The following is a 21,643-nucleotide window of genomic DNA, read 5'->3' on the forward strand; positions in this document are numbered from 1 at the left end:
TAACCATTCCCTACCCCCATTGCTTGCTTTGCCTAATTCAAGCTAGTAATCTCTGGAAAGGTTTCCCTTAGATCCAGAGTTGAGGTTACTCTGTATCTTCAAAGTACACCATATGTATTTTATCATTTCACTTATCACACTCTTGCATGGACTTGTCTAACACTAGACCATGAGCGGTATTCACAGCACCTAGCACAGTGCTTGGTATAGAGTAGTCAAGAGAGCGTTACTGAAATGAAATGAAATTCACCATCTATTCCTTATAACCAGGTCTTCACCCCAGACTGCTTTACTATCTGTGCTTCTACACACTGACCAATTGTGTTGCTAAGTACCTTTAAAGGAAAAACAGGCCAGGCACGGTGGCTCATGCCTGTAATCCCAGAACTTTGGAAGGCCGAGACAGGTGGATCATGAGGTCAGAAGATCAGGACCATCCTGGCTAACACGGTGAAACCCCGTCTCTACCAAAAATACAAAATATTAGCCAGGCATGGTGGCACACGTCTGTAATCCTAGCTACTCGGGAGGCTGAGGCAGAAGAATCACTTGAACCTGGGAGGCGGAGGCTGCAGTGAGCCGAGATCGCATCACTACACTCCAGCTTGGGCAACAGAGTGAGACTCCGTCTCAAAAAAATAGAAATAAAAATAAAGGAAAAAAAATCACACCACAATAAGTGGGTACCATTTTAAATTAAGTCTTCAACCTTGCTTGTACATTAAGCATCCAGTAATCCTTTCATGGATCCCTAGTCAGCTCCAGCTCCCATTTTCATCGGTGACTATTACAAGATTAAAAACAGGCCGGGCGTGGGGGCTCAAGCCTGTAATCCCAGCACTTTGGGAGGCCGAGACGGGCGGATCATGAGGTCAGGAGATCGAGACCATCCTGGCTAACACGGTGAAACCCCGTCTCTACTAAAAAATACAAAAAAAAAACTAGCCGAGCGAGGTGGCGGGCACCTGTAGTCCCAGCTACTCGGGAGGCTGAGGCAGGAGAATGGCATAAACCCAGGAGGCGGAGCTTGCAGTGAGCTGAGATCCGGCCACTGCACCCCAGCCTGGGCAACAGAGCGAGACTGCGTCTCAAAAAATAAAATAAAATAAAATAAGATTAAAAACAAAAATGCTTAGACTTATTTTTTTTGAGATGGAGTCTTGCTCTGTCACCCAGGCTGGAGAGCAGTGGCACGATCCTGGCTCACTGCAACCTCCGCCTTCCAGGTTCAAGCAGTTCTCCTGCCTCAGCCTCTGGAGTAGTTGGGATTACAGGCACGCGCCACCATGCCTAATTTTTTTTTGTAGTAGAGATGGGGTTTCACCACGTTGGTCAGGCTGGTCTCAAACTCCTGACCTCAAGTGACCCACCCGCGTTGGCCTTCCAAAGTGCTGGGATTACAGATGTGAGCCACCGCACCCAGCCAATTTTCCTTTAACAGCTGCATACTTTTTCACTGAATGGATATACCATAACTCAACCTCTCTGCTACTGGACATTTAGCTTGTTTCCAGTTTCTCATTATCCCCCACAGTAGGATAGTATTCAAGCCCTCATTCCCATTTTCACTTTTGTCACAAGGATGATCTTACAGTTTCACAGAGGAAGCTGAAGCTATGAAGCATGAACTCCTCAATTTCCCATCTCCCTATCTACACAATGATAGATAATTACATCCATTCTTTTGTCTCTCTCAGGGGAAGATCTCTCTCCTCTAAGTCAGTATCTCTACCTGTTAGCTAACATCTTCTCCTGTTTTCACAGGTCCTTCCAACAATTATCCTCTCTTGCTTTCTTTCCCTAAGCCTACAGAGGTATACATATTTGTCTTCCATCTTAAGACTGTGCATCTCCCTAGCTTCTTGAAAGAGTAGTCTATTATCTTTATCATCACTTCCTCATCTCCCATTTGTTCCTTGCTCCACTGCTGGTGAGATTACAATCTCACCACTCTGTTAAAACTGCTTTTGATCGCTCAGGTGACCAGGGACCTGCTAGTTGCCAAATCCAAATGCTCTCTCTTGGGTCTGACTTTACTTTTCTGTGGTAAATATGTTGTCTTTTTCTCTTCCTTAAATCCCTTCCTTGGCTTGAGAAATACTACTCTTCAGGTTTTCTATTTCTCACCACCCCTAAATACTGGTCTTCGCCAGGAGTCTATCCTCTGTACTCTTCTACTCTACACATTTCCTGGGTGATCTCACCTACTTCCAAGATTGTACAAATCCTAAACTTTATACATACCATACTTCAAACTTACATGCTTCAAAACTAAGCTTAGCTGTTTCCCCCTACCTTCCACTCTCAACCTGTTCAGTAAATGGCATCACCATTTATCCAGTTACCCAGATCAGAAACCTAGGTTCCACTCCCTTACTTTCCATTATCCAATCAGTCACCAAGACATACCACTCATTCCATCCCTGCTGTCAATGCCTTAGTCAGTTTAGGTCTCCAGCATCTCTTATCTGGCATCACCCCTTCTCCACTCTATTTTCATACTGCTGCCAGAGTGATTGCTTTAAAATGAGCATTTCATCCTGAGCTTGTGATCACTATACTACATAGGTTCCCTACATTCCAGCCGTCTATAACTATATGTAGTTCTATGAACATGTTGCTTCATGCTCCTAAGCATTCTGTTCCCTCTGCTTAGAATGCCCTCCCATCCCACCCCTATGACCATCTAGTAAATTCCTTTCCACTCTTCATGATTTTTTTAAGGGTCTCCTCTGCGAAGCATTCTTGTTCGTACTTCGTAAAGAGTCAAGAACTTTTTCCTCTCACCACGGATTCTTGTAAATATTTATTGCAATGATCACTTTTTATTAAACTTTTTTATTTACATATCTACCTCTCATTCTAGACCTTAAGTTCCTTGCAATCAGGGAGTATATCTTACTTCTCTATCAGCATCTGGCAGGCTGCTTATAAAAACAGGTGGTTTGGCCAGGCACAGTGGCTCATGCCTGTAATCCCAGCACTTTGGGAGGGCAAGGTAGGTGGATTGCTTGAGGTCAAGAGCTCTAGACCAGCCTGGCCAACATGGCAAAACCCCATCTTGGCTGGGTGCGGTGGCTCACACCTGTAATCCCAGCACTTTGAGAGGCCGAGGCAGGCGGATCCCCTGAGGTCAGGAGTTCAAAACCAGCCTGGCCAACATGGCGAAACTCTGTCTCTACTAAAAATACAAAAATTAGCTGGGCATGGTGGCAGGCATCTGTAATCCCAGCTACTGAGGAGGCTGAGGCACAAGAATCGCTTGAACCCGGGAGGCGGAGGTTGCAGTGAGCTGAGATTGCACCACTGCACTCCAGCCTACAAAAATTAGCCTGGTGTGGTGATGCGTGCCTGTAATCCCAGTTACTCAGGAGGCTGAAGCAAGAAAATCGCTTCGAACCCAGGAGGTGGAGGCTGCAGTGAGCCGAGATCACACCACTGCATTCCAGCCTGGGCAACAGAGGGAGACTCCATCTAAAAAAAACAAAACAAAAAAAGGTGGCATGATAAATGTTGAAATGAACCAACGAATACCCCAATCCTCCCAACCAAAATTCTGGAAGCCACCTTCCATTCCTCCTTCTCTACCCCCAAATGCCAAGTCCTACTCCCTGAAGATCTCTCAAATCCATCCCCTTCCTCCATATTCCAATGCCATAGCACCAGTTTGGGCTCCATTCTCTCTTACTTGAACTAGATCCATCCAAACCATTCTCCACACTACTGCTGGAATTTTTTTAAAATTTTATTACAAAAATAATACACACTTGTAAAAAAATTCAAACAATACAGAAATAAAAGCACAATATCCCACCCAGCATACATAACAAACACAGAAGCCCCCTCCCCTCCAATCCCATTCCTGGGGGTCATCATTGTGAACAGTTAGCATATATCCTTTCAGACTTTTACCTTTGCATACACAAGTATATATATAAACACATATAAATAAACACACATGGTTCTGTCTTTTACAAAAAATGGGATCACATATATCTGTTACATGATTCTTCAATTTCTTTCTTCATTCATTCATTACACAGATTTCTAAAACACAAACCTGATTATATCACTCCTTTAAGAGCTTATTTCCCATAATATAAAAATCATACATATTAACATCAAACACAAAGCTTGTGATGATATACTTCCTGCCCATCTTTCAGTCTCATCTCTAGCCATTCCAGCATTAAAGGACTGGAATATGAACTACCTTAAATCCTTCCTGGAACAAGGCAGGTACAAACAAACAAACAAACAAACTAGGAACACACTCTGCCATTTCTAGACTGTGGCCCTTCCCATTCATGTTACACTTTGCCTGGACTTTTCCATCTGGCAAGCTTCTACTAATTCTAAAACAATCAGCTTAAAAATTACCTCTAGGAAGACTTCCCTGACTTTTCAGACATGATTACTCCTCTATTTCCCCTATACTTTATAACTAGCTTCTTAATTGCACTTATCTCACAGTACTATGATGATTTATTAACATGTTTTGAATTCCACTTCCCCTCCCCCAACTTGATGGTGAGCTCTTTGGGTAAAAGGGATTTGTCTTATTTACCTTTGCATCCCAAGGATCTGATAGAGTGCTTATCATGAAAAGCAGATGCTCAGTAACATATCTGTTGAGGACTTTATGATTCTAGGAACATTTACTGAGTACCTACTATGCACAGAACCATATCCTAAGCATGAAAAGAAACAGAAGACACAGTCTTTGTCCTAAGAAACTTACCATTTTCCTACCATTTCCCCTGGGGGGGAGGGACAGAAAACATTTAGGTGGCAACATTATCATTTCTGACATACAGGCTGTTTCAAAATTTACGGTAATTTGCCTCAAATCCATTTAGGAACTAGGCATTGCATAATTAAATAAATAAAATAATGGGCGGTTTGTCTCATAGGTTTAAGTGTAGCACAGAGTCCACTAGAACCCAATTCTCTGTCCCAGCAGGAGGGCTTTCATCTGTTCCAGCCTGTAAATTAGAAAACTGAGATGATACCATGCTTGGAAATTTTCTTTTTTTTTCTTTTTTCTTTTTTTTTTGAGATGGAATCTCACTCTTTCGCCCAGGCTGGAGTGCAGTGGTGGGATCTCCACTCACTGCAAACTCTGCCTCCCGGGTTCAAGCGATTCTCCTGCCTCAGCCTCCCAAGTAGCTGGGATTACAGGTGCCCGCCACCACGCCTGGCTAATTTTTGTATTTTTAGTAGAGATGAGGTTTCGCCATGTTGGCCAAGCTGGTCTCGAACTTCTGACCTCAGGTGATCCGCCTGCCTCGGCCTCCCAGAGTGCTGAGATTACAGGTGTGAGCCACCACGCCCGGCCGGAAATTTCCTAATACATCAAGAGGACATAAAGTTACTAGTTCTTTCATAATTTCCCCTCCTTCCCCAGGGAAAAATTATACCAAAAGCAATACATGGAGTTAAAGGAGGACACGGGAAAATGAGCTTGCTCTTTTTGGTAGTGGTAGGGGAAAGGGGGTTGCTTTGTTTTAAATCAAAGGGTGACACTGCCCCAGGAAGATTAGGAGAGGTGATTTATTATCATTTACTTACTACTTTTAAAAAGGCTAAGGTGTTAGTTAATTTCATGATTTCAGGATCAGATACTGTACAAATATGAACAAATTGGGGAAAGGTGAACCACCTAGGCTGGAGAACAGGGAAGGCTGACCAAGGAGGCCCAAAGGAAGCCTCATTCATCAGAGTCCAAGTCACTGTCCCCAGCAATGGAGTGGAAATCCTCACTGTCCTCCTCGTCCTCTGACAGGTGGACCTGGCTTAGTACGCTCGGCCCAGAGCGCTGCTCTTCCTCCTCCTCATCTTCTTCCTCCTCTGATACCTCATACCCACCGATGCTGCTGAAGCTTGTGTCTTGGGTGTTCGACTTGGGATCAGGCTCCTCATAGCTCCCATAACTGAGAAGAGAAACATGTCATCTCTCAAGCTCGGACACCATCCTCTAGCTGACCATTCCCATTCTCAGTGCCACCAAAGGATAAGCCCATCTCACCTCCCCTGGACACTAAAGTGACTGGTTCTGAACTATTCTATATGCCCCTGAGAGAAAAATGATCCTGTTCAAAAACATCAACTTGCCAACTTCATATACACAAGAACCTGAATGGAAGAAACTCCCTTACACCTGAACAACACACTGCCATCTTACATGACCATAAATGCTCTGACAGCCTCATGGTTTCATCTACCACTTACAGTATCCAATTAGTCAATAGTCCTGAAGATTCTCTCTTCAATATATCTTGTCTCTATCCCCTCCTTTCCATCCCTACTCTGCCTGCCTTGGCTTAGTCCTTTGTTATCTCTGGCCTGCACTACTGAAGTAAGTCGTCATGTCTCCAGTCTTGCTCTCCTCCAATTACTTCTTCACACTTCTGCCAGAGTGCTCTTTATTTTTTTGTTTGTTTGTTTATTCTTAATTTTACTTGAAAAAAAAAAAATCACACAAGTAATGCACGTTCACTGGTTAAAAAAATTAGAACATACACCAGAAAAAATTTTTTAAAAATCATCAATAACTCCATCATCCGAGATAATCTTTTGGTATATTACCAAAATTTTCTGTGCACTTTAGATGCTTAAACATTTTTGTTTAATTTACAAAATTGCGATACTCTACATACTCTCCAGGAATCTGCCTTCTTCACCAATGATTATAACGAACATCTTCCCGTGTCAATAAACATACATCTATAGCATAATTTTAATAGCTACATGGTATTCTGCCATATGGCTGTAACATGACTTAACAGTCTCTCACTAGGACATTGAAGCTGTCTCCAATTATTCCACTATTAGGAACAATGCTGTCATAAAACATCCTTACACAAACATCTTGATGGTGTGTTAATTATTCCCACAAAATAATTTCCTAGATGTGGATTTTTTGGGCCAAAGGGGATGCACATTTTTAAATGTTTTTATTTATGATGATAAATTGCTAAGCCTCTCTCCAAACCACCCCATTTTTATCAATCAACATTACCACCAGTAGTTTGAGAATGTCTTTTTCCTCATAATCTTTCCAAACACTAGGCATTATCATTCATTTTAATCACCAATATGATAGGTAAAAAATTGCACTTCGTGGTTTTACTGCATTTCTTTATTAGGGGAGTTATTATTATTATTATTTTGAGACTGAGTCTCGCTCTGTCACCAGGCTAGAGTACAGTGGCACGATCTCGGCTCACTGCAACCTCTGCCTCCTGGGTTCAAGCGATTCTCCTGCCTCAGCCTCCCCAGTAGCTGGGACTACAGGTGTGACCAGGTTCAGCTAATTTTTGTATTTTTAGTAGAGAGAAGGTTTCATCACGTTGGCCAGGATGGTCTCGATCTCTTGACCTTGTGATCCGCCTGCCTCGGCCTCCCAAAGTGCTGGGATTATAGGCATGAGCCACCGCGCCCGGCTGGAAGTTATTTTTTCATATGATATATTGGTCATTTACATTTCTTTTCTAAATTAGTTCATGCCTTTGCCCATTTTTCTTTTGGGGCACAGGACAATCTTTCTAAAATGTAAATCTGGTCATACTATTCTCATTCAATGACTGCCCAGAACTTTCAGGCCCTTCATGATTTGGTATTTACCTACCTCTTTAAATCATTTCTATCACATGAATTATAGATCTTACATGGATCAATCAAAAAATCTTCAGTCACACTGAGCTACGTGTGGTCTCTAAAAGTGTTTCATGCCTGTGTCTTCATATAGGCTCTTCCTAGTCTCTGGAATGCCCATTGCTTTCTCATTCGTTTAGCTAATTCCTATTCATATTTGGCTCAATTTCCTTCTCTAGCCAGCTCTCCTCCCTCCCCACCTCTACCCAGGTTCTAGAAGAACCCTGTGGTTGCCTAGCATAGCACTTTTCATATTACACTGTGATTGCCTGTTTTAGGTTTCCTACTAGACTCATCTCCTTGAAGGAAGGGACCATATCTTAGTTTGTTTTTGTACTTATGATAAATATTTGCTGAAATAAAAAAATTTATTTACAATGTTATTTGCATATTAGCTGCTTGCTGGTTAGATGTATCATAGGTACATTAAATCCAACATGTCCAAAGCCAAATCCAAATCCATTTTTTCCTCCTTTCCTGCCCCATCTAACACGTATTCTTCCTCTTTACCAGAGACATCTCCATTCATTATTCATCTAACCTCTTACCTCTTTATGTCCCTTTATTTTCCCCACTCCTGACAAGTCCCTGTTGATATCATCATCTGTCCCACATTGTCCTAAGTTATACAAATTTGATGTCACTTCCTTTTCCTTAAACTGATGACTCCTATTACCCACAGGTTAAGGTCCAAATGTCTTAGCATGCCTTGTAAAGTCCTTCACAATATAATTCCCCTTGCTACACTTCTGGAGCCTCAACTCCCCAACAAATTCCATTTGCTCTGGAACACACTGTTCCACCTATAAAGATCTCCCCACCCCCTGCCATACTACCTACTTACTAAACTCCTATTAATTTTTTAAGGCCCAATTCAAATGTTCCCTTGTCTGTGAAACTTTCCCTGATAACTCCAAGCAGAGTGAGACACTCCCTTCTCAGTGGTGCCTTGGCACTTTGTCTTACTTATGCTATAGCACTTATCACATTGTATTTATAATGATTTGTTTGTGTCGGTCTCTTCCACTAGGCTGTGAGCTCCTCAAGGGCAGGGTATGTTTTGCTCCTCTGTGTATCCCCAGGACCTAGCACAGTGCCTGGCCCTAGTAGGTGCCCAGGAAATGTTTGATGGATGAAAAGTAATCTGATGCTGGGCCCCTCGACATCATAGCTAGGCACTGATGCCACAGCCCTGTAGCATGTTGCTGCCGATTACCTGATGTTGCTATCCTCCAAACCATGGGAAGCCTCCCCACCGTCTCCCTCATAGGACATCATGCTTTCTTCATTTTCCATGTCCATCCTTGTGTTCTCCTGAAGCATGCGGGGTTGTTTGGGTCTTATTCCACCAGATCCCACATCAGAGTCACTTCCACTTTCACTCAGCTGGATAGCTGTAAAAAGAGACAGATTCTGGTTCATCAAGAGTTAAGCCTGACAGATTTAACTTGATCTTTGGCTTGATCTTCCCAAACTAGTAACACTCACACATCTACACAGGCATCTTGCCTATACTCCTCTCCTCAGATGCCTTTCTTATAACTGCCTAGGGTCAATAGTAGTAGCAAGGTTTGTAGTTTAGAATCTGAATCCAAATAACAATTTCCTTTTCCATCTCATGCCAACCTATCTATGTTTTTTCTACCATCTACTCCCATACTTTTCCTTGGCCATTGCCATTAATCCACAAAACATTAGTCCCCCAAACAGGATTTTTCTTAATTTTCCTTCCCTGTTGCCACATATAACACTTTATTATTCTGTTCTCATCTTTTTTTCTTTTTCTTTGGAGACAGTCTCACTATGTTGCCTAGGCTGTAGTGCAATGGTTATGATCATGGCTCACTGCAGCCTTAAAGTCCTGCACTCAAGCGACCCTCCTGCCTCAGCCTCCTGAGTAACTGGGACTACAGGCACTTGCCACCACACCCAGCTAATTTTTATTTATTTACCTCTTGTAGAGACAGGGTATTGCTATGTTGCCTAGGCTGGTCTCAAACTCCTGGTCTCAAGTATTCCTCCTACCTTGGCTTCCCAAAGTGCTGGGATTACAGGCATGAGCCACTGTGCCCAGCCTTTGACAAGTATCCAAATCAAAGCTCTTACTTAGACACTGTCTTTTCCACTGTCGTATTTTGTACCTCCTGCTAATGAATATGATCATCCTATGCGTGAGTGCTCAGTACTCTCAGTTCTATTAATAGGAATTCAATAAGAGAGGCAGCTTCCAATAAAAGCATATGTGGCCAAGAGCGCCTATCCAGTCCAGTCCTGAGGGTGCTATAGTGAGTTATAAAGGAATAGAAGCAATGGTCGAGGCCTACCAGAGAATGGATTGTCTCCTTCTTCATCACTCCCAGCATCTTCCTCATCATCTTCTCCTTCAGACATAAGCAAATCCTCATACAGGACACTGGCTTGAGGCTGTTGTACAGTTCCTTCCTCTTCATCTGCAAGATCACCATCTCCATCTTCACCTTCCTGAATGAGACCAGTTGGGGGTCAAAGTCCTATCAACTGACCACGTAAGAGACCAGAAGCCACCACCAGACACAACCCCCCTCCCCACCCTGCCCATCCCTCCACTTGCTGCCTCACAAGAAGTTAAGTATTTTTGGTGGATAGATTGTTTAGTTGGTCCCAAGGATTAAATTCGGATTGGGGCTCACTAAGGAGACCCCCTGATATCACCTTAGGATTTGGCCTGCCCTGTACTGATGGGGCTCCTATCATATAAGGGTATAACGTAACCATAAGCTTTCTGTAAGCATACTCACTGGGGCTGGAGTCTTAGGTTTCCCATCCTCCTCCTCATCATCATACCCTTCAATATCTACATCAGAGTCTTCCTCGCCCAGCCTACCTCGGCCCTGGCGCATCTGAGTAAGGAACACAAATAGCACATCATTGAGGGACGTGCCTGTAGGAGGAGTTAACCAAGGGCTCTCACCCAGGATGAATGCTCCTCCCTGATATCCCAGCCAACCCCACTGCTAGTGGGGGCTGTTTAGACCGCTCAAGGCATGCGCATTTTCCCCCATTCTTTGGAAATCATAGCCAGAGTAAAAAACCCAAAGAACAGGAAAGGCCCTTAGTCTACTCTTACTGTATCATTACAAAGAGACTCTTTCTTTCTAACCCAAACTTTTCCTTAGAGCTTGTGTTGAACTCTTTGGGATAGAAAAACCTTCCTGGGTTTTTACACTTTCCAGTGGAACCCTGACTGAGAATAGCTGTAGAATTTCTGGCTTCAGACTGTATCTTCTGATACCTCTAGAAAAGGCCAATTTTTAAAATTTAATTTTATAAATAATTTTAATTTAAATTATAATACACATAAAGTAGGCCAATTATTCTGAACTGTCTGAGTGCAGCTGGCCGTTCTAGTCACCTGTCAGGCTACTCTGATGCTTCATACCCTTTTTTCATACTTGTGCCTTCCCTGAAGTTCTGCTGTGCCTGACTCTGCCCATGGGGACAGACAGAAGATAACTCCGGTCACACGACCTGACGCCATCCCAACTTGAAATCCCATTTGTAAGCTTTCATTCCCAGGGCCAAAGGGCCCAGTCATTCTTGACATATGTCACATATCACCATCACCATTCCCCTAGCCCCACCTGCAGGCATAATACCAATCTTATAAAAAGAAAAACAACATCCTACCTGTGTTACTTGCTTTTCTGGAGTGGCAGTGGGAATATCCAAGACAGACATATTGCTCTCATCTTGAAATACAGAGGCATCTCGAGACATACTGAGGGATGTGTTGGTATCATACAAATCAGGAGGCTGTGGCACAAAACATACAACTTAGCTTCTATCTAGGAAAGGGAAAATAAATACAGATAACTCCCCTTTAAAGCATTTACTGGAGAAAAAGATCATGCAGAGCAATTCAGTTAAAGAGAAACAGTCTGACACAGCTTTACAGACAAGTTTTTGGGACTCTTACAAATGTTGCCTATTCTAGTAGACAGGTGCCTGATGCATGTAATCAGAAGCCTGAAGCAGAAATGCACCAAAGCTATGGGACAGTTTTATGCCCTAACAGCCTTTCTGGTCAATAACTTAGTTTTTTCTAAGCCTTGTCTTTTGGTTTTTAGGCCCAAGGCTTAGTATCAGTGCTATTTTGATTGCTTGATCTGGAGACATCTAAGAGAAAATGGGATAAAGGAATTTCAATTCCAACAAGAGCATAGAATGCTTTGATAGTTTATGAGCCCATCAGAGGATGCCACGAAGCAAAATGGCATGGTGAAAAATCACAGGCTTTGGAGTAAAATGTCCTGGGTTTGAGTCCTGGCTCCAACACTTGCTAGTGAGTAACAAATTACGTAACATCTCTAAACCTTGATTAACTCAAGTATAAAACATGGATGATAATGTCTACCTCACAGGGTTGTTGTGAGAATTAAGAGATGTGTAAGTTCCTTATCCAATACTCAATAAATTATAGATCCCTTCCCTGTTTTCTTCCCTGGAAAGAACAGGGATTTAGCAAATAGACTATTCAGTGACAGGAGGGCAAGAAGGACTAGATAAAGTGCTCACAATATAAAGTGAAAAGAGTAAGACACAAAACCATATCGATCAATTTCATTTTAAAAGTGTTTATATAAACACAAATACATACACCACAGATATGAAAAATAAAAATATTCACACTGGTTGATGTTGCTTCTGAGTGGTGGAAGTGATTACAGGTAACTTATTTCTTGTTTTAATTTTTCAATTTTCTCTAACGAACATGTTACTTTTATCAACAGAAAACCCATATATGTGTTACATTGTGTTTCTTGAAAAAAGGAAACAAGACTGATTCTGAAGAGGGTTTTGGTGAAATAGAGGCAAAACAAAATTCAAAGCATTACAGAGCAGGTAAATCAGTGTGGAACAGAAGGAGGGAAAAATAAGGGGATGAAATTTCTGCAAAACCCTACAGCACAGTGTAGAAAACTGCAAAGTCAACAGTTTTAGATAAAGTGTTAAGCTGAACAGATGATGCAATGCAAGTTAGGTGGAAATAGTTGAGTGAAAATACATCATTGGGCTGGGCGCATGGCTCACGCCTGTAATCCCAGCACTTTGGGAGGTCAAGACGGGCCTGAGGTCGGGAGTTCAAGACCAGCCTGACCAACATGGAGAAACCCTGTCTCTACCAAAAATACAAAATTAGCCAGGCATGGTGGCCCATGCCTGTAAAACCAGTTAATCGGGAGGCTGAGGCAGGAGAATCGCTTGAACCCGGGAGGTGGAGGTTGCAGTGAGCCAAGATTGCGCCATTGCACTCCAGCCTGGGTGACAAGAACGAAACTCCGTTTCAGGAAAAAAAAAAAAAGAAAATACATTATTGACCACCACCATTTAGAAGTTGAAAGGTATGATTACTGTCATGCTTCTTACAACCAAAATTGTATTAAGGCAGGTTACACTTTTGCAAACATACTCTAATAACATTTGAGTTTGAGAGTAGTAATGTGTAAGGACAGTCACTCATGTACACCTTCCTCAGGTTAAGAGATAATGAGTTGGTTACTATCTTAAACTGTTTGAGTGAAGGGAATGATGACAAGGTGAACTGGAATAATGAAGCAGTACTATCTAATCCTACTCTTCATAGGAAACCCTCTAACTGCACTAAACAACAGCTAATGTTCAAGAGAGAGAATAGTTGACAGGTTTTCCTTAGCCATTTGAAGTAGCCTGGGAGACGTAGCGAAGAAAGGAAGGTGACTTCGGGGTCCAAGGCTTTGACTCACCAAAGGACTAGGCTTAGACTGTCCTAGAAATGAGCAAACCATGTGTCATTCAATGGCTAGACTCTCCTGGGGAATGATGGCTAACACCCAGGCTTTAACTTACCAGAAAGTACCTTGTGGAAGCTGTGGGCCTATTAGCAAATAGGGCCTTCCTGGGGCAACATCACTCACCCAAGAACCCTTGACCCAATCTGCCCACACACTCCAAGAGCCTTTCCTTGTTCTGGACCTTGAAGGAGTATCTGAGGGTTCTTTTATACCTGGCCCCTCAGTAACCTAGGTTGTGAGATGAAAGAGAGAGTAAAAGATAGATAGGGATAGTGCATGAACGAGATACAGAGATAGCAATAATCCAACAGAGGTCACATAAGTTGCATTATCAGTTCAGAGGGAAACCTGGATAGAATGAAAAAAAAAAATTTTCCTGTGGGAATTGGCAGAGTTCTGCATTAAAATACTTGATTAAATTTGAAAGGGTCTCAGAGAACAGATAAAGATGTATCAGGCAAATTAAATTAATTCATTTAATGTTTACAACAATCTTGAAAAGATTTCAGAGAAAAGGAAACTAAGTGAGAGAGGTTAACTTTCCAAGATTACAAAGCTAGACAACAGGAGAACTAAGACTCAAACCCAGGCCTGTTTTATGTCAAATCTTATGTACTTTCCGCCCTACCATAGTGCCTCCAATACAGAAACCAAGCACCAGTGATGTTTTGTTAAGTCCTATTCTTCAAATATGCCAACCCTCTAAGAGTACAGTAGAGAGGAAATACACTCTTACTGTATTTCAAGGATCCAGTTAGACCAGGAAGACTAAAAATTTCTTAATTATCTTTCTCTCTAATTCTTTTGACACAAACATTTAAGAACATTATTAGTACTACCTTTCTTCATTTACTAGGAGTCAATCCAGGAAAATGAGTGACTTCTGAGCTACACTGAGATACCTCTGAGGGAATGAGTAATCAAGTGTCTGTAAGGCACAGGAACAATATGGCCCATGTCTGTAACTGAGAAGTCTACACTCCAGGGATGTTCTAGAGTCCCAAAATTCATGGACAAGAAAATTCCCGAGACCCAGAGGATGGCTGGGTCAGGAATTTGGTATTCCCAAACATTGCCTAAACAACTAAGGCCCCACCCCACTCATTCATCCCACAGCTGCCTCATCTGGATTCAAGGCCACCAAGACCCATGGCCCTCACTCACCTTAGCCTTTGAGAAGACAAGAAAGCACACGAAAGGCATATGAAGAGGAAGGACAGAGAAGAATGGTATCTCAGTAAACGGATTTGTTAACACGCTCCCAATTTCCCAAACCAATAAGAAAACTATACAAGGAAGTACTTAGTCCTCAGACTCACCTGAGGTGTGTAGGGCCCTGGGGTCATTGGGTCCAGGCTTTCTAATTCTGCTTCCTCCAAAGCTGCTTCTTTAGCTGTACAGATATCCTTCTCAAGTTGAGTCAAATGCTCATCATACTGAGAAATAAAGGAAATAAATTCATTCAACATGTATTTTAATTACTGGGGATACAAAAGTACACAAAAGACAAAAATATCTATCTTCATGAAGCTTATGTTCTAGTGGCAGGACACAGATAACAAAAATAAATCAAGCAGGGAAGGAAATAGGGGATGTGGAGTTGGGGGGCAGGGAATACTACATTTTAAAATAGGATAATCAGGGAAGGCTCCTCATTCAAGGGAACAGGATTTCAAAAAGCTATATCCCAAGGGGATCTCTTTTATTTTTTGAGACAGAGTCTTGCTGTTGCCCAGGCTGGAATGCAGAGATATGATCATGACTCACTGCAGCCTTGACCTCCCGGGCTCAAATGATTCTCCTACCTCAAATGAGTAGCTGGGACCACATGCGTTTACCACCACACCCCACTAATTTTTAAATATTTTTTGTAGAGATGGGGTCTCCCTATGTTGCCCAGGCTTGGGACCTCCATCTTTACCACCTACCTCAGTCAATGTCTGGTAACAGACGTTCACAATCTCCTGGGCAGTCTTAGTATACTGACTCTCAGGTCCTATAAATAAAATAAGAAAGTGCCATTATCTTTGCAGACTTGTTCCAGAATTTTTACATTCTGTCATCAGCAGTGTGTCCCATTATCCTAGACCTAGAAAAATCATTCCTCAGCTTTAACTTGGACTCTTGTTCTACTTTCAGAGGCAGAAAATTTCAAACATATGCAAAACAACACTAACATAATGAACTCCCATGTACTCACTAGCCAGCTTCAATGATTAACACACAGCCAATCTTGTTTCATTTACTTCAATTTTCAGACTCTTCTCAAATTGTTCTAAAGCAAATTCCAGCATCGTAACAATTTTCCTTTAAAAATTTTTCAGTATGTGTTGCTAGGTTTCACCATGTTGGCCAGGCTGCTCTTGAACTCCTGGCCTTAAGTGATCCACCCCCCTCAGCCTCCCAAAGTGCTGGGATTATAGGCATGAGCCACTGTGCCCAGCATAAGGCTGCTTTTAATAAACAATTATTGGTATAAAGGTGGATACATGTCATTATACATTTCTCAAAACCCATACAACGTATACCACCACCAAGAATGAACCATGGACTTGCGGGTGATAATGATATGTCAATGTAGGTTCATCAACTAACACAATTAATATAACACTCTGGTGCAGGATGTTGTTTTTGTTTTGAGACAGAGTTTCGCTCCGTCACCCAGGCTGGAATGCAGCGATATGATCACGGCTCACTGCAGCCTTGAACTCCTGGGTGCAAGCATGCGCCACCACGCCCATTTTTGTTTGTTTGTAGAGATGGGGGGGGGTCTCATTATGTTGCACAGGCTGGTCTTGAACTCCTGGCCTCCCAAAGTGCTGGGATTACAGGCGTGAACCACAATGCCCAGCATGGTGCAAGATGTTGATAACTGGGTAGGCTGTATGTATGTGAGGGCAGGGAGTATATGGGAACTCTGTAACTTCTGCTCAATTTTGCCATGAACTAAAGTTGCTCTAAAAATAAACCAACTATATCACATCTAAAATAATTAACAATAATTCTTTAATATTATCAAATAGCCAGCCAAGATTCAAATTTCCCAAATTACTTTATAAACACTCTTTTACATTTTCTTTGAATCATAACCCAAAAAAGGTCCATACATTGCATCTTGCTGATGTGTCTCCTTAAGACACTTTTACCTACAAGATGATTCTTAACTATATGGGTCCCCATATGGCCTTAGTTACAAGTTGCAAACTGGTGGCTTATAGCTTTGTTTGGCTCACATAAAAAATTAGTTCAGTTTGTAAAAATGGATTGAGCTATACACCCACAATACATAAAACACTTTTCTGTATCAAAGTTATATTTCAATAAAAGGCTTTTTGAAAAAAACTTAGTTGATAACATTTAACAGTGGGAGATTTCACATAAAAACCTAAATTGTCTGGCTTCTTTTAGAAAATGTAAAGATGTGGCCAAGACAGGGTCAGCATTCCTGCAAGGCACCAATGGGCTGGGGCTGAGTAGCAGCTGTTCGTTTTAGATAAAGCATGTGTTCTCCAAGTTATCATAGTCCTTCCCAGGTCTGCTTATCTTATGCCTAGACCCTGAAGGCATTTGAGTTTTCAATCCCTGCCTTAAGTGCTCAAAATGTTCTTTTAATATACTGATCATTCACTTATTTATTCATAAGACATTTTCTTAATACTTCTTGTGTGCCAGGCATTGGAGATGATAGAAATGAGTGAGATATAGGTCATATCCTCAAGAAGTTTATAGTCTAGTACAGTGAGATAGACTGTAAACAAATAGGGCAACACAACGCAATGGAAAAACAGTGGCACAAAGAAGGAAGTGGCTGATTCCTGGAGGTAAGAGGGGAAGAGGAATTAAGAAAGCCTTCATAAGAGGTGATCCCTAAATTAAACCTACTGTTTTATCAGGATATAAAGGATAAAAAATATACCACAGGCCAGGCATGGTGGCTCAAGTCTGTAATCTCAGCACTTTGGGAGGCCGAGGTGGGGAGATTACTTGAGGCCAGGAGTTTGAGACCAGCCTGGCCAGCATGGCAAAATCCTGTCTCTACTAATAATACAAAAATTAGCTGGGCATGGTGGTACATGCCTGTAATCCCAGCTACTCGGGTGACTGAGGCATGAGAATTACTTGAACCCGGGAGGCAGAGGTTGCAGTGAGGCAAGATCATACCACTGCACTCCAGCCTAGGCGACAGAGTGAGACGGCCTCAAAAAAAAAAAAAAAAAAAAAAAAATATATATATATATATATATACATATGTACACACACACACACACACACACACACACACCCCATGTGGACTTCAAATTATACTACAAAGCTATAGGAACCAAAACGGCATGGTACTGACATAAAACAGACACACAAACCAATGGCACAGAATAGAAAACACAGATACAAATCCAAACACAGCCAAATAATAATTTTCAACAAAGGCAACAAGAACACACATTTGGGGAAAGGGCAGTCTCTTTAATAAATGATGCTGGGAAAACTGGTTATCCACATGTAGAAGAATAAAACTAGATCTCCATCTTTCACCATACATAGAAATCAACTCAAAATGGATTAAAGACAAATGTTAAGACCTAAACTACAAAGATGAAAATGTGGAGAAAGGGGAATGCTCGCACACTGTTGGTATACTAGTACGCAGCCATTATGGAAAACAGTATGGAGGTTACTCGAAAAACTAAAAATTGGATTATCACAGGATGCTCCAGCACTACCACTGCTGGGTATCTATCCAAAAGAAGGGAAATCAGCATAATGAAAAAATATCTGCACCCGCATGTTTACTGCAGCACTATTCACAAGAGCCAAATATGGAATCAACCTAGGTGTCCATCAATAAATACATGGATAAAGAACATGTGCTGGCCAGGCACGGTGGCTCACGCCTATAATCCCAGCACTATGGGAAGCCGAGGCAGGCGGATCACCTGAGGCCAGGAGTTCGAGACCAGCTTGGCTAACATGGTGAAATCCTATCTCTACTAAAAATACAAAAAAAATTAGCCAGGCGTGGAGGTGGGCGCCTGTAATCCCAGCTACCCGGGAGGCTGAGGCAGAAGAATCGCTTGAACCCGGGAGGCAGAGGTTGCAGTGAGCTGAGACTGTGCCACTGCATTCCAGCCTGGACGACGAGAGCAAGATTCCATTTCAAAAAAAAAAAGTGTTATATATACATGATGGAATATTATTCAGCCATAAGAGAGAATGAAATCCAACCAGTATGGTTGGAAACAGAGATCATCATGTTAAGCAAAATAAGCCACGCACAGTGAAACAAATATTACGTGTTCTCATTCATACGTGAGAGCTAAAAACGTGGATGTCATGGAAGTAGAGAGTAGAATGGTGGTTACCAGAAGCTGGGAAGGGAAGAGATGTGGGGGATGAGACAGGAGGAATAAATTCTAGTATTCAATAGTACAGTAAGGAAATCATAGTTAATAATTTATATTTCAAAATAGCTAGAAGAATTGTAATGTTTCTAATACAAAAAAAAAAGATAAATGTTTGAGGTGTTGGATATCCCAATTACCCTGATTTGATTACTACACATCGTGTACATGTATCAAAATATCACATGTACTCCATAAATATGTACAACTATCATCTGTCAACAAAAAATAGATACCGCATGTGTATGTGAAGCTTTGAAGCTTTCAGGTCATATCTACTATGACTATTACAAGCTATTACATAAATAAAAAAGTCTTGGCCAGGCGCTGTGGCTCACAACTGTAATCTCAGCACTCTGGGAGGCTGAGGCGGGAAGATCATTTGAGGTCAGGAGTTCGAGACCAGCCTGGGCAACTTGATGAAACTCCATCTCTACTAAAAATATAAAACTTAGCTGGGCATGGTGGCACATGCCTATAGTCCCAGCTACTCGGGAAGATGAAGCACAAGAATCTCTTGAACCCGGGAGGTGGAGGCTGCAGTGAGCCAAGATTGCACTACTGTACTCCAGCCTGGGCGACAGAGCAAGACTCTGCCTCAAAAAAAAAAAAAAAAAAAAAAAAGGAATCTTCCAGGTAAAACTTCTTACAAGTATAGGTCATTTATTCTTTAAAACATGAAAAATAAAGTTGTATCCTGACAGAAACTGCCTGTGCCAAACACAAACAAGGAAGAAAAGTCAACTGTCAAGATATCTAGAGCCGGGTGTGGTGGCTCATGCCTGTAATCCCAACACTTTGGGAGGCTGCGCAGGATGATCACTTGAGCTCAGGAGTTCAAGACCAGCCTGGGCAATACGGCGAAACCCCGTCTATACAAATAACACAAAAATTAGCTGGGCATTGTGGTGTGCACCTGTAGTCCCAGCTACTCAGGAGGCTGAGGTGAGAGGATCAGTTGAGCTCAGGAGGTTGAGGCTGCAGTGAGCCATGATCGTGCCACTGCACTCCAGCCTGAGTGACAGAGCGAGACTCTGTCTCAAAAAAAACAAAAAAAGAAAACAGAAATGTTGCTGGAGAAAATAGAAAGGCTGCATACAGGTTACAGGCCTCCTTCACCAAGCCTGTACAACGGTAGTTCCTTACAGTATAGGCTCTTCTACCTATAGGGACCTGCCTCATGGCTAAAACCCCAGCCTATAAATTAGGAATTCAACCTTTATTCTACTTTAGTTTCGAAACTTAAACATGAACTAACCTCTCAATATCTCAATTCCCTCACTTTATAATACAAGGAAAAATTAGTTTTATACATTTGTGAAGTTTCTCTCTTACTTTAATCCATTTTGAAAATGGGACCTCTTCCCTACCCATTTTCTTTGCAACACATCACTCTAAGAAATACCCACTAATGGCTGGGCGCAGTGGCTCATGCCTGTAATCCCAGCACTTTGGGAGGCCGAGGTAGGCAGATCACCTGAGATCAGGAGTTTGAGACTAGCCTGACCAACATGGAGAAACCCCATCTCTAATAAAAATACAAAATTAACCAGGCATGGTGGCGCAAGCCTGTAATCCCAGCTACTCGGGAGGCTGAGGCAGGAGAATCACTTGAACCCAGGAGGCGGAGGTTGCGGTGAGCCGAGATCGTGCCATTGTACTCCAGCCTGGGCAACAAGGGTGAAACTCCGTCTCAAAAAAAAAAAAAAAAAAAAAAGAAAAGAAAAGAAAAAAGAAAAGATATATCCACTAATACCTCCAGAATATTTTAAAAAACCCACACTTACTTGCACAGCTGATACACTTATGTGTTTGTGTCAGTTTCAGACAGTCCATGTTCTCAATAGTTACAAGAGCTTCAGCTATTAGACTCTATTACACTATTATATGCAAAGGAGCATTTAAGTCTTTCTAATGAAACATGGTGGTGGAACTGGCAAACCACTGTTAACATAGTGGATAAAAATATCCACTGTGATGTTTTCTTATCCCTACCTATACCAGGAGTTCTTATGAGAGAGAGAGCTACGAATCCTTAGAACTATAAACAAAATTCTGTATGTAATACTCATCTTTGAGAGCAGAACAGCTTTAGTTTTTCATTGGATTTTCAAAGGGATCCATAACCATCTCCGTAAGTCTAAAAATATCGTTCTACATTTTGGAGCAATCAGGAACTTACTAAAAGTAGGATGATCAGCTATAGGTTTTGTAGCTTAGGAAGAAATGAGGAATCCAAGTAAAGAGACAAAGACAACAGAGCCTCTACAGGAATAGTAAAGGTGCTGAAGCTACTGTGGGGGGGCTGGGAAGAAGGTTAAACAGAACTGAACTCCAATTCCTAGTCCCTACAGGGTTACTACACAGAAAACTAGAATTAAGTTATAAAGAATTTCTAGAATGACACCAAAATGAATGAAAGATGATCTGTGACTTGTCACTGTACTCAACAGAATAAGCTACCCACTCATGAAAAGGAATGTTTTTCCTGAGTATATTTTTTTTCTCTCTCTCCTTGTTAAATCATGGCTGAAGCAACTCTACATGTCACGTTGGAGAAACGTTATTTATTTATACTTTGCCTCATACCAAATAAGGAGTGGTAGAGTCTACAGAATCACATACAATTCAAATTCTAATGTCCTTAAATAGAGATAATGCCAATGACAACTTTGGAAAGCTGATACTCCACCAAGAAAATTCTTTTTCTGGTTTCTAAGTTAATTTCCTTCTGTATGGTGATGTGAGAAGAAACCCAAGTCACAAGCTTCATGGTTC

The 21,643-nt window shown here is 41.8% G+C and overlaps 1 protein-coding gene across 6 annotated transcripts in view; it reads right to left on the reverse strand.

Moving 5' to 3' along the window:
- Positions 1-3,727: 3,727 nt before the first annotated feature.
- Positions 3,728-21,643, reverse strand: part of LOC105476724 (TATA-box binding protein associated factor 1) — a 98,654-nt gene continuing 80,738 nt past the window's right edge. For 4 of the 6 annotated variants that reach the window (XM_071088399.1, XM_071088398.1, XM_071088397.1 and 1 more), the window contains 7 exons: positions 15,395-15,462; positions 14,786-14,902; positions 11,323-11,448; positions 10,434-10,535; positions 9,981-10,137; positions 8,873-9,050; positions 3,728-5,933 (listed from right to left, as the gene is read on the reverse strand). In XM_071088399.1, coding sequence (XP_070944500.1) covers positions 5,711-5,933; positions 8,873-9,050; positions 9,981-10,137; positions 10,434-10,535; positions 11,323-11,448; positions 14,786-14,902; positions 15,395-15,462 — 971 coding nt within the window. In that variant the 3' untranslated portion in view covers positions 3,728-5,710. The remainder of the gene's footprint in view (positions 5,934-8,872; positions 9,051-9,980; positions 10,138-10,433; positions 10,536-11,322; positions 11,449-14,785; positions 14,903-15,394; positions 15,463-21,643) is intronic. The other 2 variants (XM_071088401.1, XM_071088400.1) reach the window with 1 other exon arrangement.

Source organism: Macaca nemestrina, chromosome X (genome assembly GCF_043159975.1).
Source record: "Macaca nemestrina isolate mMacNem1 chromosome X, mMacNem.hap1, whole genome shotgun sequence".
NCBI lineage: Eukaryota > Metazoa > Chordata > Mammalia > Primates > Cercopithecidae > Macaca > Macaca nemestrina.